The sequence below is a fragment of the Anas platyrhynchos genome, chromosome 2, assembly GCF_047663525.1.
Source record: "Anas platyrhynchos isolate ZD024472 breed Pekin duck chromosome 2, IASCAAS_PekinDuck_T2T, whole genome shotgun sequence".
In the NCBI taxonomy this organism is placed as follows: Eukaryota; Metazoa; Chordata; class Aves; order Anseriformes; family Anatidae; genus Anas; species Anas platyrhynchos.
This window is the reverse complement of record NC_092588.1, coordinates 50,231,820-50,244,540: the sequence shown is the minus strand read 5'-3', so window position 1 is coordinate 50,244,540 and position 12,721 is coordinate 50,231,820. Positions and strand designations below refer to the sequence as shown.

The following is a 12,721-nucleotide window of genomic DNA, read 5'->3' as shown; positions in this document are numbered from 1 at the left end:
GAAAAAAAATTGAAAATTCTTGATCTTTTATGGGGAGAGGAATTGAATATATGATATTCACAAAGGAGTAACTTGGGTGGAAAGGCTGACCTTTCTTGTGTGTTACAGCTGTTTTAAATCTGCTCTGAAAGATGGGTAATTTTTTTGAGTGCTGTTCGGAGGGCTGCAAGATTTCTTTCAAACCTCTGTGTTTGAATGAAGAGGAACTTTTTGAAGTTCCAGGGCAATATTGGACTCCCACTTGTAATGAATAGAGAAAAATAGGCAGAGAGAAGGGAACCAAGCAAGCACATAATGAGTAACATTACTGACTGAAGGACACTTGTTGGCAGTGAAGAAATTGATGGAAACTTGAGTGGTTCTTCGCTTCTGTGTCATCATCAGCGTTTTTCCCCAAGTAGTTGTTGTTGCCAAGTAAATGTCTTCTGCTCAAATGGGGAAAAAATCCTTTAATTTTCATAATTGTGATAACAGAGGAAAAATATTTTTCTATTTGAGGATTAAATTGTGAAGGCTAGTTTGCATGCAGATGATAGTGCTTGTCTGTGTAGGATGACTATGTCAATAAGTCTTTTGTTGTCATTATTTTTTCAGAGTTAATCTAGTTTTAAATATGCAGTCCTTGAAATCTACAGTAGCTGCTGAGGCTCTGAAGTTCCTGTTTTTGGAACAGTGAAGTGTTGCTTAATGCTTCAAGTAGAAGCATTAAGCTGAAAGCACCCACCCTGAAAATAACCAAAGAAAATGCTGCTTTTTGCTTATTTGTTTGCTTATTATTTTTGCTTATTACTTGTTTGCTTGCCTTACTTAATATTTTTGTATGCAATGCAGCATTGTTAAATTCATGCAGTTTGCAGATGGCTGTAGAGAAGAACTCTTGTACATCATTCTCAGATGTTTTGATCAGTCATATGTCCTTGATATAATTGTGCTTTTGTTATGACAGTGCATTGTATCAAATGCATCTTTATGAGCTGGGAAAAAAAAGTTTTCACAACAGAAATTGCTCAGCAGTGTCCAGATAGCATGAGGGAAAAAAATCTACCAGAGTTTGGCAGTTTCTCCTAGCCAGCTTTCAGTTCAAATGCTCTAATGTAGAAAAAGCCTAAAAAGTTATTTCTGAATAGAAGTCACACTATGAAACCATAGGAAAATCACATTTCCTACAAAAAAAAATAAAAGAAGCGACAAAGTTTTCTTCATCTGTGTTGAGAGGGGGGAGAACTTTATTTCAATTTATTTACTCTGTGCATTTCAACAGGTGACTTGTCTGTTCCCTACTGATCAAAGTGACCATCCTCCTAGATTTAATTGAAAATTCATGTATTTGTTGCCTGGTATGATGCTGACTGACATATTCTCAGGTCTGTATCACCAAGAAGATGGAGACAGGTGGCAGCAGCATCTGAGCATGAGTGGCAGGAGCGTTTGTGTTCCTGTGCCTGTGCACATGAGCCCTTTGAGCTGCAGAGGTTTTTCACTTTTTGTAGGCATTTTATCCAGGTTTTGGTGGTTCCCTATATGTAGTCTATCCCAGCAGAACTGGCTAGGATCTGGAGTTTCCTTTTTTTTTTTTTTTTTTTTTTTTTTAAATTAATGTCACTCATGTAAAGAATTTATGCTGCTTCCTTCTTTTAACCATAAATGAGATCCTCCTACTCTTCTTTTCAGAGCATCCTTCATGACTAAAACTGTGCCTTGTGGGAATGAGCTTCATAAATTTCTGATCTGGGATACAGCTGGTCAGGAGCGGGTGAGTATTAACTATGCAGTACATCGTGGTCTCTTATAATGCATTTGCTCACTTAAAAACAAACAAAAACCAAAAAACTTTTTTCATCTTAAGAAGACTTTGCAAGTGTAAATCTGCTGAATTTTTTGTAAGGCTCTGTGAAGTGGGTGGTTGGCAGTCACTGTTAAACAGGTTCCCATTTCTCAGCTGGGGAAAATGCAGAAGCAGGCTGACAGTACAACTGACCTAAAAGAAAAGCTGGCTGTGGATTTCAGCTCTGGTTTCACAATGGAGCTGTGCCTTAGCTTGCAGGTGTTACCTGTGCCCACACCGTGATCATCAAGGGCAGCTGTGTAAGTTACTGGCCACTTTCTTTGCCACAGCTTGGGCTGTGCCTGAAGGCTGGGCAATTCTCATGTTGTTTCTCCAGGCTTATGTGTGGCAGCTTTCATTTACACTGGAAAGCAACTTGGCTAAGCTGGTGGTGACTCCAAGACTGTCCTGAGCTGGGACATTGAATATAGGCACAAGCTGTGTCTGCTGGTGTTGGTTTTGAAATTAGTACTGGCAAACTGAACCATGTAGGGTTTGTTTCTTGATTTTATTTATTTTTTCTTAATTTTCCCCAAGTGGGTTGAGTGAATTGCTCAAATTAAATAGCTTTTCCTTTGGCTTTTCAAAAAAGCCATAATGGAAATCACGGGCAATCATTCATATTGATTGTATATACGCCTGTTTGGTCATTTGTTTCTTTTAAGAGGCTTAATGGCAGTGGTATTCTGCAACAGGCTGACTGTAGAGTTCTCTTAATCTATGCCTACTTTTATGTTGAGAAAAAAATAAAAATAAAAGGAAAAATCCATGCGCATGCTTTAAAGCATCTTTAAAACTTGCTGTTAAATTACACTGCTCCTGTTCTTAGAAAAAAGCAGCTATGCTCATGGTAGGGTGGGGTAAAATTAGGTGCTTATACAGACTGCACTGTCCGTCCTGCTGCATCCTGCTGTGTTCTCCAAACCTCGCGTGTGAATTGCAGACAATAAAGAATGTTGCTGTTAAGTGCAGGAAATACTCATGCTTTTCTTTACAATGTGCAGCATGACGTAAAGCGGGCCTGCTGAAATCTGTTGACTCTTAGCAATTTGGCATGTTATTTATGATGGGAACAGAGATATTTTAAAACTTTCATGAAATACAGCATCATCCCTTCCCTTGAACCTTTTTTGTTCCATTTCTGAATGACCTGGAGCTGAAGAAGATTGTGTGTGGAGTTTCAGTTGGTCAGAGATAGCAAAGGTTCATTTGCTTTCCCATGGTTTGCTTCTTCTTGCTTCTTCTTTCCCCTTCCTCTCTCCACTGCCCTACTCCGCCTTTTTTTTTTTTTTTTCCTTTGTAGGTCTTTGGCACACAATCATAGAATCACAGAATATCCTAAGTTGGAAGGGACTCACATGGATCATCATCCAACTCCTGACTACACACAAGACTAACGAAAAACTAAATCATATGTCTGAGAGTGTTGTCCAAATGCTTCTTGAACTCTGGCAGGCCCAGTGCTATCACCACTACTCTGAGGAGCCTGTCCCAGTGCCCGACCCCCCTCTGGGTGCAGACCCTTTCCCTAACCCCCAGCCTGACCCTCCCCTGTCCCAGCTCCATGCCATTCCCTCGGGTCCTGTCGCTGTCCCCAGAGAGCAGAGCTCAGCGCCTGCCCCTCCGCTCCCCTCGTGAGGGAGCTGCAGGCCGCCATGAGGCCTCCCCTCAGCCTGCTCTGCTCGGGGCTGAGCAAACCAAGGGACCTCTCCTCATGCATCTTCTCCTCCAGACCCTTCACCATCTTTGTAGCCCTCCTTTTGACACTAACATTTTTATGTCCTTCTTATGTTGTGCCCAAAACTGCACACAGCACTTGAAGTGAAGCTGCACTCAGACAAAATAGAGCAGGACAATCCCTACCCTCAACCTGCTAGCAATGCTGTGCCTGATGCACCCCCAGGACATGGTCAGCCCTCCTGGCAGCTAGGGCACGCTGCTGGCTTGTGTTCAGCTTGCTGTCAATCAAAACCCCCAAATCCCTTTCTGAGAGGCTGCTCTCCAGAGTCTGTACACACAGCCAGGGTTGCCCGTCCCAGGTGCAGAATCCAGCACTTGCTCTTGTTGAACTTCATATTGTTGGTGACTGCCCAGCTTCTATTTTGCATCTCTGCAAGGCCTCTCTGCCCCAGAGGGCGTCAACCACTCCTCCTAACTTAGTGTCATTTGCAAACTTAGAATGTACTTGAGTCCTGCATCCAGATCATTTATAAAAAACATCAAAGAGAACTGGCCCTAAAATGGAGCCCTGTAAAACCCCATTAATGACTGGCCACCAGCCTAATGTCACCCCCTTTACCATCACCCTTTGAGCTCAGCCCATCAGCTAATTGTTCACCCATCATGTTGTGTACTTTATATATAACTCTGAGATGTAGGTATAAATGTGAATCTATTTTCCTGCATAATCTTAAGACTCTCAAAGCATGTTAGGAGTATTAGTTTTTTAAAGTAGGTGAGTATTAATAAGTATTATTTAGGAAGCTGAATGATAACTCGTTTGAGGCAGGAAATCTGTGACTGAGCTTTGACTCTTGGATACAAAATCTGTCCTTCCCATCTAGTCCTTTATGTTGTCCCCCTCCGCCTTTTCCAAACATCTGCTTTCCTTTCCTTTTTCTAACAGTGATGAGCAGTGGCAACCACAAATATGGCTAAATTATTCAGAATATGATACATATAAGTTATGTTAATGGTTTTCATGTGTAATAATGAATCATAACATCCTTAGGCCAGGGTCCTAAAGAGAGCCTAGGGATCTTTTTCTTCTGTATTTCCACAATGCATTCCCAGTCCTTTGGACTGTTGTAATGTGGGGTGATGAATGATGTTGGTAATTGTTGAACGCTATCTTCTAAGTCAGCTGAATTTCTCAAGATGAGGTCGATGTTGTTTCAGGTGGTTCTCTGTCCTGGAACATCCCCATTGTATGGGTAAACACGTTGTGCTTCTCAGTAGCTTATTGATTTTAATTTCTATTTGGGACACTCATTATGTTGTCTTCATCATGTTGCTCCTTCTGATCATGCTATTCAAGAAAGCATGACTTTTTGCTAGCTATCCTCTGAACAGCGATGACCCAAAGCTTGCAACCTATCCCAAACTCTGGGCCTGTTGCTGTTTTTGTAGCATGTTAATGAATGCATTCTAAATGGTGTTTCTGCTTTGAGAAATACAACTTAGAATACATTTGTAAGCAGACTAACAAATGTTGTCCTTTCCTTGTTCTCTTTGGTTTTGTTGAGTCTTTATGTTCCAGTGATAAAGTCTGGGAGTTTTTTCAGTACTTCTACTGTCAATACTGCTGATAACTCTGTTTAGGACTTCCTGCTCTTTCAACATTGGGTTAATTTGACTTTGTTCTTCTAAATGCCAGGCCAGGCACAGGACATGCATGTGCTTATTCTGGAGCTGGGGGACCCTGTACTTCCCCAGCTGTGCCAGCTATTGCTGTGTCTGCATGCTGTGTGCCTCCTGGCCCCCCTCAGCAAGCTGAGAGAACCTGGGAATTCATGGGACTTTTTCTGAAGAGTCACACACAGGATGGTGAGGAAGCAAAGGAGAGAGAGAAGCAAGCTGGAGGCACTCAGCACCCCCTTGAGGCATTAAATCAACTTTCAGATACCCATTTGTAGCTTTTCAAGCCTTTGGAAACGTTGGTCACTACTGGTTTTGAAAGCTTGTAGTAATGCTTGGGTGTTATTGAAGAAACTGAGGATACAGACCAGCCAGCCAGAGCTTGGTTGTGGAGAGCAGATAACTTCTTATTGGTGTGGATATTAGATACAACATTTCTTTTGTGTCAGGAGACTTGGAATTGCAGGCAGAGCCAAGAAGTAACTAAAATTGCCATTTCATGGGAGATAATAAGCAGCTGTCACTTCCGCACAATGACAACAATGCACCAGAGAATGGAGATGAAAAGCTTTTCTATCGCAGTGTTGGTGGCAGAGGATGCTCAGCACGCTTCTTGGAGGAGAGCTGGGGAGAGGGACGTGGCTTTCCAGCAGTGTTCGCTGTGGAGAACATATGTTGTAGTTGATGACAAAAGGAGAAAGCTTGTTAATCCTTTTATCTTGTTTCTTCTTTTGCCTTTCTTGGGTAGGCAAAGCGTTAAACTGGCAGCATGCTTAACAAAATCCCTCTGCTTTTCTGTGTCTCTGCAGACCCAGTTGTGCGATGTTGGTTTGTTTTCAGATGAGCTCACTTTATTCTGTTTTTCAGACTGTCACCTTCCCTCCACCCAGCCTGTTTTCCAAATCTCCCTTTCTGCCCATCTTACATTTTTTTCCCCATCAGCTTTAAATTGTTGCTGTGGACTTCAGGACTTAAATTCATGGCAATTATGTTATTGTTAGCAAAGACTCCCTTCCCTAAGAACAATCTCTTCACAAGTTAGCTAATGATGTTTTTATTAGCATATATTTTGGTTCATGATGCCCTAAGTAGCTTCTAATTACAATGCTTTGTCTGAATACCTTGGGTGGCTGCCAGCTTTCCATTTTGCCAGCTGAGGAATATTGTAGCAAATACTTAGGGAGCCTGAGGGCCATATTTTTAGGGCAGAAAAATTTATCTTTGTCCTTTTTAAGTTTTTAAGTTTACTCTTTTTTTTTTTTTTTCCTTTAACTGTTCATTGATGTGGTACTTAGGGACATGGTTTATTGGTGGTTGGGGGATAGCTGGATCACATGACCTTGGAGGTCTTTTCTAGCATTAATTATTTTATGATTTCCCAGGAAAAGATTGGCAAATATATCTGTAGCATTTCATAGTCACCTCTTTTCTGGGTGACAGTAGTTGTTCTGGTGATTCGAATGCCAGATGTGTAAATGTTCCTTGATAGGAGGGCTTTTTTGCATCATTTCTCCTAAGCTGTATCCTAGATGTTGGAGCTAAACAGAAGTAGTGAATTTATGCTCTTTAATGGGGAGAGTAGGCAGGGTACCTTAATGTTGGTACCACAAAACCATGAGAAACTGGTTCAAATGTAAAATCTGGCTGCATCCTAAGATGACTTCTTTCCAGAAACAAAACCTTGTAACTCAGCATGGTGCTGGAGCTGTCCAGTCTGTGTGGACTCAATCTCAAATGAGAACAGGTCAATGGTTACTAGCATATCGTGCCTTGCCAACATAATTACCAAGCTTGTATAAATTCCCACTAAAATCTCACTGCCCTGGGAGGAGGTAACAGCGTGTGTCAATGGCTCGAGTTGCTTCTGCAGTGAAAACGTCTGAATTTTGCTCTACAGTTGTATGTGGGTGATTGTGATGGTAGCCTACAGCTACGTTGTGAGTTCATTTCCTACACATGATGTGAGAACATCCCCACGGTGAGCTACTGCCAGTGTGCTATGAAGGTCAACGGGTGATTTGGTAGCGCATGTTCATGAGGGCACAAGTGGCATTGGAACTAGTGAGTGAATATGTTTATTTTCCTGTTTTTAGGCTGAGCATAAGGCAAGGTAAGTCATTGTACGCTAACATGTTTCTTAAGCTTCAACGAACTTGCAGCATGTGTAGTTTGAGCCATGGTTTAGGCGTGGTGTCTTTTACATGTGTGTTTAGTGACTGTAAACTGTGGAAAGGCTCAGCACAGGTCATTTTTGTGTTGTTGCAAAGGTTTATTTTCTGCTTATTTAAAATATTTTCAAATAGATAACCTTAAAATGTTGGCATTTTTCCCTCCTCGCTTCAGGAATTCTTACATCTTTGAGAAGAATGCTCATTCTTTTATGTAAATCATCATCAATTGAACTAGCAAAAATACATATAGGTCAGAAACAGATCTTCCCTGACTTACTAAGCTTGCAAATCCTGAGATTTCTTATATATCCTTACAGGAGTGATATTTGACTGTTTTTTTTTTTTTTTTTTTTTCTTCTGACCTTCATGAAACACTGATATAAGAAAACGCATACATTTTAAAGCTTCCTTAGAACTAGAATCATGGTCTTGAATCATGGCAGCGAAAACTATTCAAGGTTATAAAATGCTAAATCGTATCTGATAGTGGCATTCATGCATAACATTTTTCCATTCACTCTTTGCCAGCTGAGAATGTCAGGAATTTTTTGTCCCTTCCTTTGCTGCTGCTTGTGTGAGAAGCTTATGTTTCGGGATAATCTGTTTGACACTTCTGGTTTATTGCCTTTGCTTCTCTCCACACCCTGTATTATTATTATTTATTTTTTGGGGAGGGCTGCCATGCCTTGAAGATGATAAAAAGGCATGAAATGCCTAGACTTGGGCAAGTAGAGGCTCCCAGGCTGTGGTATATGTGCTGTTAATGGCACACAGACCTCTGCAATGAGCTCGTGCTATGCACCTCAAGAGCAGCTGAGGGGTTTGGTCTTGGCCACTCAGAGGCTACGTAAGTAGTCTGAGAGCAGCTTCTCAGAAATGAGAATGAAATCTAGCTAAATGACTGCGCCAGTCAGGAAGCAACTCTTGTGCGGATATGCACCTGCAGGTGCTTGAAAAGGCACCATGTGGAAAATACTCTTTGAATTCAGTGCTTGATGTGAGGAGGTGTGCAGCTCTCTGAGTACTGCTCTGCTTCTGCTTGTGCTGTGCATCCTTACCCTTCCTGGATATGAGTGTAGGCAAAATTGTAATGCTTCAGCAGCAAGAACAAGTGATGCTCTTTACAGTCCAGTATGGTACAAACAATCCAATCGAGGGGTTGTGGGTGTTTTCTATTTTTTTTAATTATTTTTTTCTTTTTGGCTATAGAGTTTGGAGGAGACAGGCTGGTGTGGCAGAGAGCCAGTGCTGGGGTGTAGCGCTGCAGGATGGTGCAAAGAGCTGCAGACATGAATTAGTGTTCCCTGGTGTGCCTGGCAGACTGAATGAACCCAAGCTGTCTTCAGCAGGATTTGTTAGCCTCTTTATAAGTAGGCAGGAGTGGCAGTTCTTATTTTTTATATTAATTTGGCCTCTCTTTTGCTTTCTGAACTAATATTACACAAGACATGGTTGAGAGACTTTCACTACCACAACTTGGGTGTGATTTATGTTGTGCTCCCTTGAATTTGTTTTTCTCTTCTAATTATTCTGATACGGCTACTTTGTGTGGTTTTCTTCTTCCCCATTCTGTGCAGTTAGTACAGAGGATATGTAAAAGGTGTTACCTAAGACCAAGGATACCCTTCAGTGACAGGATACATGGGAAATGGAAAGCAAAGGAACTTCCACAAAAAAAGTTGATGAGCTTCTAAATAAATGGCGAATTCCTTAATAGCTGATTGTTTCTATTTTTCTGCCCTTTGCATGGGTGAAGCTTCTGTTGACTTCAGCGAGATGGCCAGATCTGGGCTTGCAAAATCCCCAAATGCTCCTGGAATCAACCAGAGCAGCTCTGGGTTATGCTGAACTTGCATTTGCATCACTTAAGAGTGGATTTGTCCTCAGTGGCACGGGGCTGTTGTCGTGGTTCCGCTCAAGTGGGCAGCCAAGCTCCACCACAGCCGCTCTCTCACTCCCCTTCCTCAAAGAGGAATGGGGAGAAAATATGTGAAAAGGGCTCAAAGGTTGAGATAAGGATGAGAAAATCACTCAGTAATTATTGTAACGGGCAAAACAGACTCGGCATAAGGAGATAGTAAGATTTATTGCTCATTGCTAACAAGCTAGAGAAGTGAGAAACAAAGGAGAGAAAGCAAAAGCACCTTCCCCCCCATCCACCCTCTTCCACCTCCTGCCCCGAGCGGCGCAGGGGAACGGGGGAATGGGGGTTATGGTCAGTCTGCAGCGCTTCTTCTCTGCCGCTCCTTCTCGGTCACTCTCGTCCCCTGTGCTGTGGGGTCCCACCCACAGGATGCAGTCCTTGATGAACTGATCTGGCGTGGGCTTCCCACAGGCAGCAGCTCTTCCAGAACTGCTCCAGATATGGGTCCGTACCACGGGGTCCATCCCTCAGGAGAAAACTGCTCCAACCTGGCTCCCCCACGGGCAGCAGCTCCTGCCAGGTCACCTGCTCCCGCGTGGTCTCCTCTCCACGGGCTACAGGTCCGGCCCGGAATCTGCTCCGTCAGGGGTCTTCCACAGGCGGCAGCCTCCATTGGTGCAGGGCCACCTGCTCCACCGTGGTCTCCTCCGCGGGCTGCAGCGTGGAACCCTGCTCCACCGTGGTACTCCATGGGCTGCAGGGGGACATCCTGCTTCACCATGGTCCTCACCACAGGCCGCAGGGGACTTCTGCTCCGGCGCCTGGAGCACCTCTCCCCCTCCTTCTACACTGACCTTGGCACCTGCAAGGCTGTTCCTCACTGCTCTCACTCTCCCAGCTGCTGTGTGGAGCAGCGTTTTTTTTCCCTGTCTTAAATATGCTCTCACAGAGGCGCAAAACAACATTGCTTATTGGCTCAGCTCTGGAAAACAATGGGGCCCTTCCCAAACATGGGGCAGCTTCTAGATCCTTCTCACAGAAACCACTCCTATGGCCCCCTGCTACCAAAACCTTGCCATGTAAACCCACTACAGCTGTACAGCTGAGAGGGTTGTGCTGTCTTTAGTCAGATTCCGAGAGAAAAACGGGAAAGGAAATTTCATAAGTCACGTGTGGCCTCACAACTTCTTCCTTAGAGGCAGCAATGGCAAGCCACAAGTGCAAAGGGAACACGTGGGTAGAGGAGTGTGCTCTGAAGTTTTCAAACATTTGTGTGAAAGAGTCATTGAGACTGCATGAAGCTACGCAGGTCATTAGTTTTGTTCTTTGGTATGGTAAAATATGTTCCTTGTTTATATTTTGAATGGCCCTTTTAGCCTGGATGTAGCTGTTGAAATGAAAGGTGGTATGCCCCTGAAACTTAACTGTTGCGTTGGGTGGGGTGGTGACCTCAGCCTTACAGGTTGAAACCAAACCCTACAAAAGCAAAACAGGCTGCTGGTGGACATGGATTGGTATTCCCTGCCTGCTACCTTAAGGCTCTGCACAAAACGGCATGGTTTTTGTGGCTGCTGCATGAGAGGTACAGGACTTCTGAATTTCCGTGCTGGGTGAGCTGCTCACGATGGTTGACATATTACACAGACAGGAGGTATTCTCAGTGCCCAGAAGGGACACCGGGTGGCAGGCTGTTAGGTCCTGCCTTCTTGCACTTACCTTATCTTCTGACTAAAAGAGCCTGGTTTGCCAGACTGGCAAAGCAAAAGCTAACAGACTGTTCTGTATCGATCTTTCAGCTAAAGACAAGCACTGATGCTTAAATTTTAGTTATTCAAGCTAGGAAGTCAGAATTCTTGTAATTGCCAAAATGATATCATCCTTGTAGGAGCAGCGTGGAAAAAAAAGTGAATGACTTTATGTTGGTCGACTTTTGAAAGAGGTTAAGTGATGTGGTTATTTCTGACGGTGGGAGCTGGTAGATCCTGGCCTGTATCAGGACCAGGAGGTGATTGTCCCCCTGTACTCTGCTCTGGTGAGGCTGCGCCTCGAGTGCTGTGTTCAGCTTTGGGCCCCTCACTACCGAGGTGCTGGAGCGTGTCCAGAGAAGGGCTACGAAGCTGGTGAGGGGCCTGGAGAACAAGTCCTGTGAGGAGCGGCTGAGGGAGCTGGGGGTGTTTGGTCTGATGAAAAGGAGGCTCAGGGGAGACCTCATTGCTCTCTACAACTACCTGAAAGGAAGGTGTGGGGAGCTGGGGGTCGGCCTCATCTCACAAGTAACTAGTGATAGGACAAGAGGGAAGGGCTTCAAGTTGTGCCAGGGGAGGTTCAGGCTGGAAATGAGGAGGCATTTCTCCTCAGAAAGAGCAGTCAGGCATTGGGACGGGTTGCCCAGGGAGGTGGTGGAGTCACCGTCCCTGGGGGTGTTCAAGGAGAGGTTGGACGTGGTGTTGGGGACATGGTTTAGTGGGTGACATTGGTAATAGAGTGATGGTTGGACCAGATGATCTTGAAGGTCTCTTCCAACCTTAATGATTCTGTGATTCTCTCACTGTTTGGCTGCTCTTGTTTGTAGGTTACATAGGGGCTGACTCCTTGTTAAGTTTGGGGTGGCAGTGAAGGGGGAATGGGCTATCAAAGGGGAAGATGCATAGGGCAGAGCTGTGGCTGCCTACCCAGCCTTCAGGTAGCCCTTCTTAAGAAGCAGAGCTGTCCTCATGCCAAGTCTTGAACTGCTCCTGTTTCTCCTAATGTTCTTGGGAATTTCTGGATACAGAAATACTGAGCTATAAAATCGAGGTTATAGACACTGTACTTTTCTAATACAGAAGCTAATCCCGTGAGATTTAACTCGGTGAGCTGCTTTTCTGTGTGACACTTGTTTCGGGCTTCTGTCCCACATTTGGTCCTTGGCAGGTGAAAAATTTGCACATTAGCATTATATATCCCTTTAATTTTGCATGACTCTTTTTTTCCAGGTAATTAGGCCAGAAAAATATTCAAGGCAGCTTTGCTTTTGGGCAGTGGAATTAAAAAAAAGAGAAAGAAACGGGAGAGGGAGAGAAGGCATTTAATAAATGTAGTTATTTGTATATTTCTACTGGTTTGTTTGTAACCTGTGAAAATCCACGCTGATAAAACACATTTGTTAAGAGAGTCTATTATTATTAGTTTATTAAAGTTATTTTGAGTTACAATTTTTCGATGCCCATTGATTTATTTGGTGCTACAAAGATTATTTTTCTGTTTTCTCCTGGACAACAGTGATTTCTTATGACTGGGACTTAGTATATCATGATGTTTGTTATTGGATTATATGAAAGAGATGAAAAAGGGGATTTAATTTTGGTTTTATTTGATAAGTATTCTGTGCTGTGATAATTGATGGTAGTTATTACTAGTGCACTTTTTGTTGTTAAAAAGTTTTACGGTATTTCTTTCCTTACAGACCTTAGGAAATTGCATTAAGATGCACTGTAATCCCATTTTGGTCATTAAATGTACGCG

The 12,721-nt window shown here is 43.4% G+C and overlaps 1 protein-coding gene across 2 annotated transcripts in view; it reads left to right on the top strand.

Moving 5' to 3' along the window:
- The window catches only part of RAB31 (RAB31, member RAS oncogene family), a 64,416-nt gene that overhangs the window by 26,545 nt on the left and 25,150 nt on the right, over positions 1–12,721 (top strand). For both annotated transcript variants that reach the window (XM_038175592.2, XM_072034703.1), the window contains exon 3: positions 1,672–1,753. In XM_038175592.2, the coding sequence (XP_038031520.1) occupies positions 1,672–1,753 (82 nt within the window). The remainder of the gene's footprint in view (positions 1–1,671; positions 1,754–12,721) is intronic.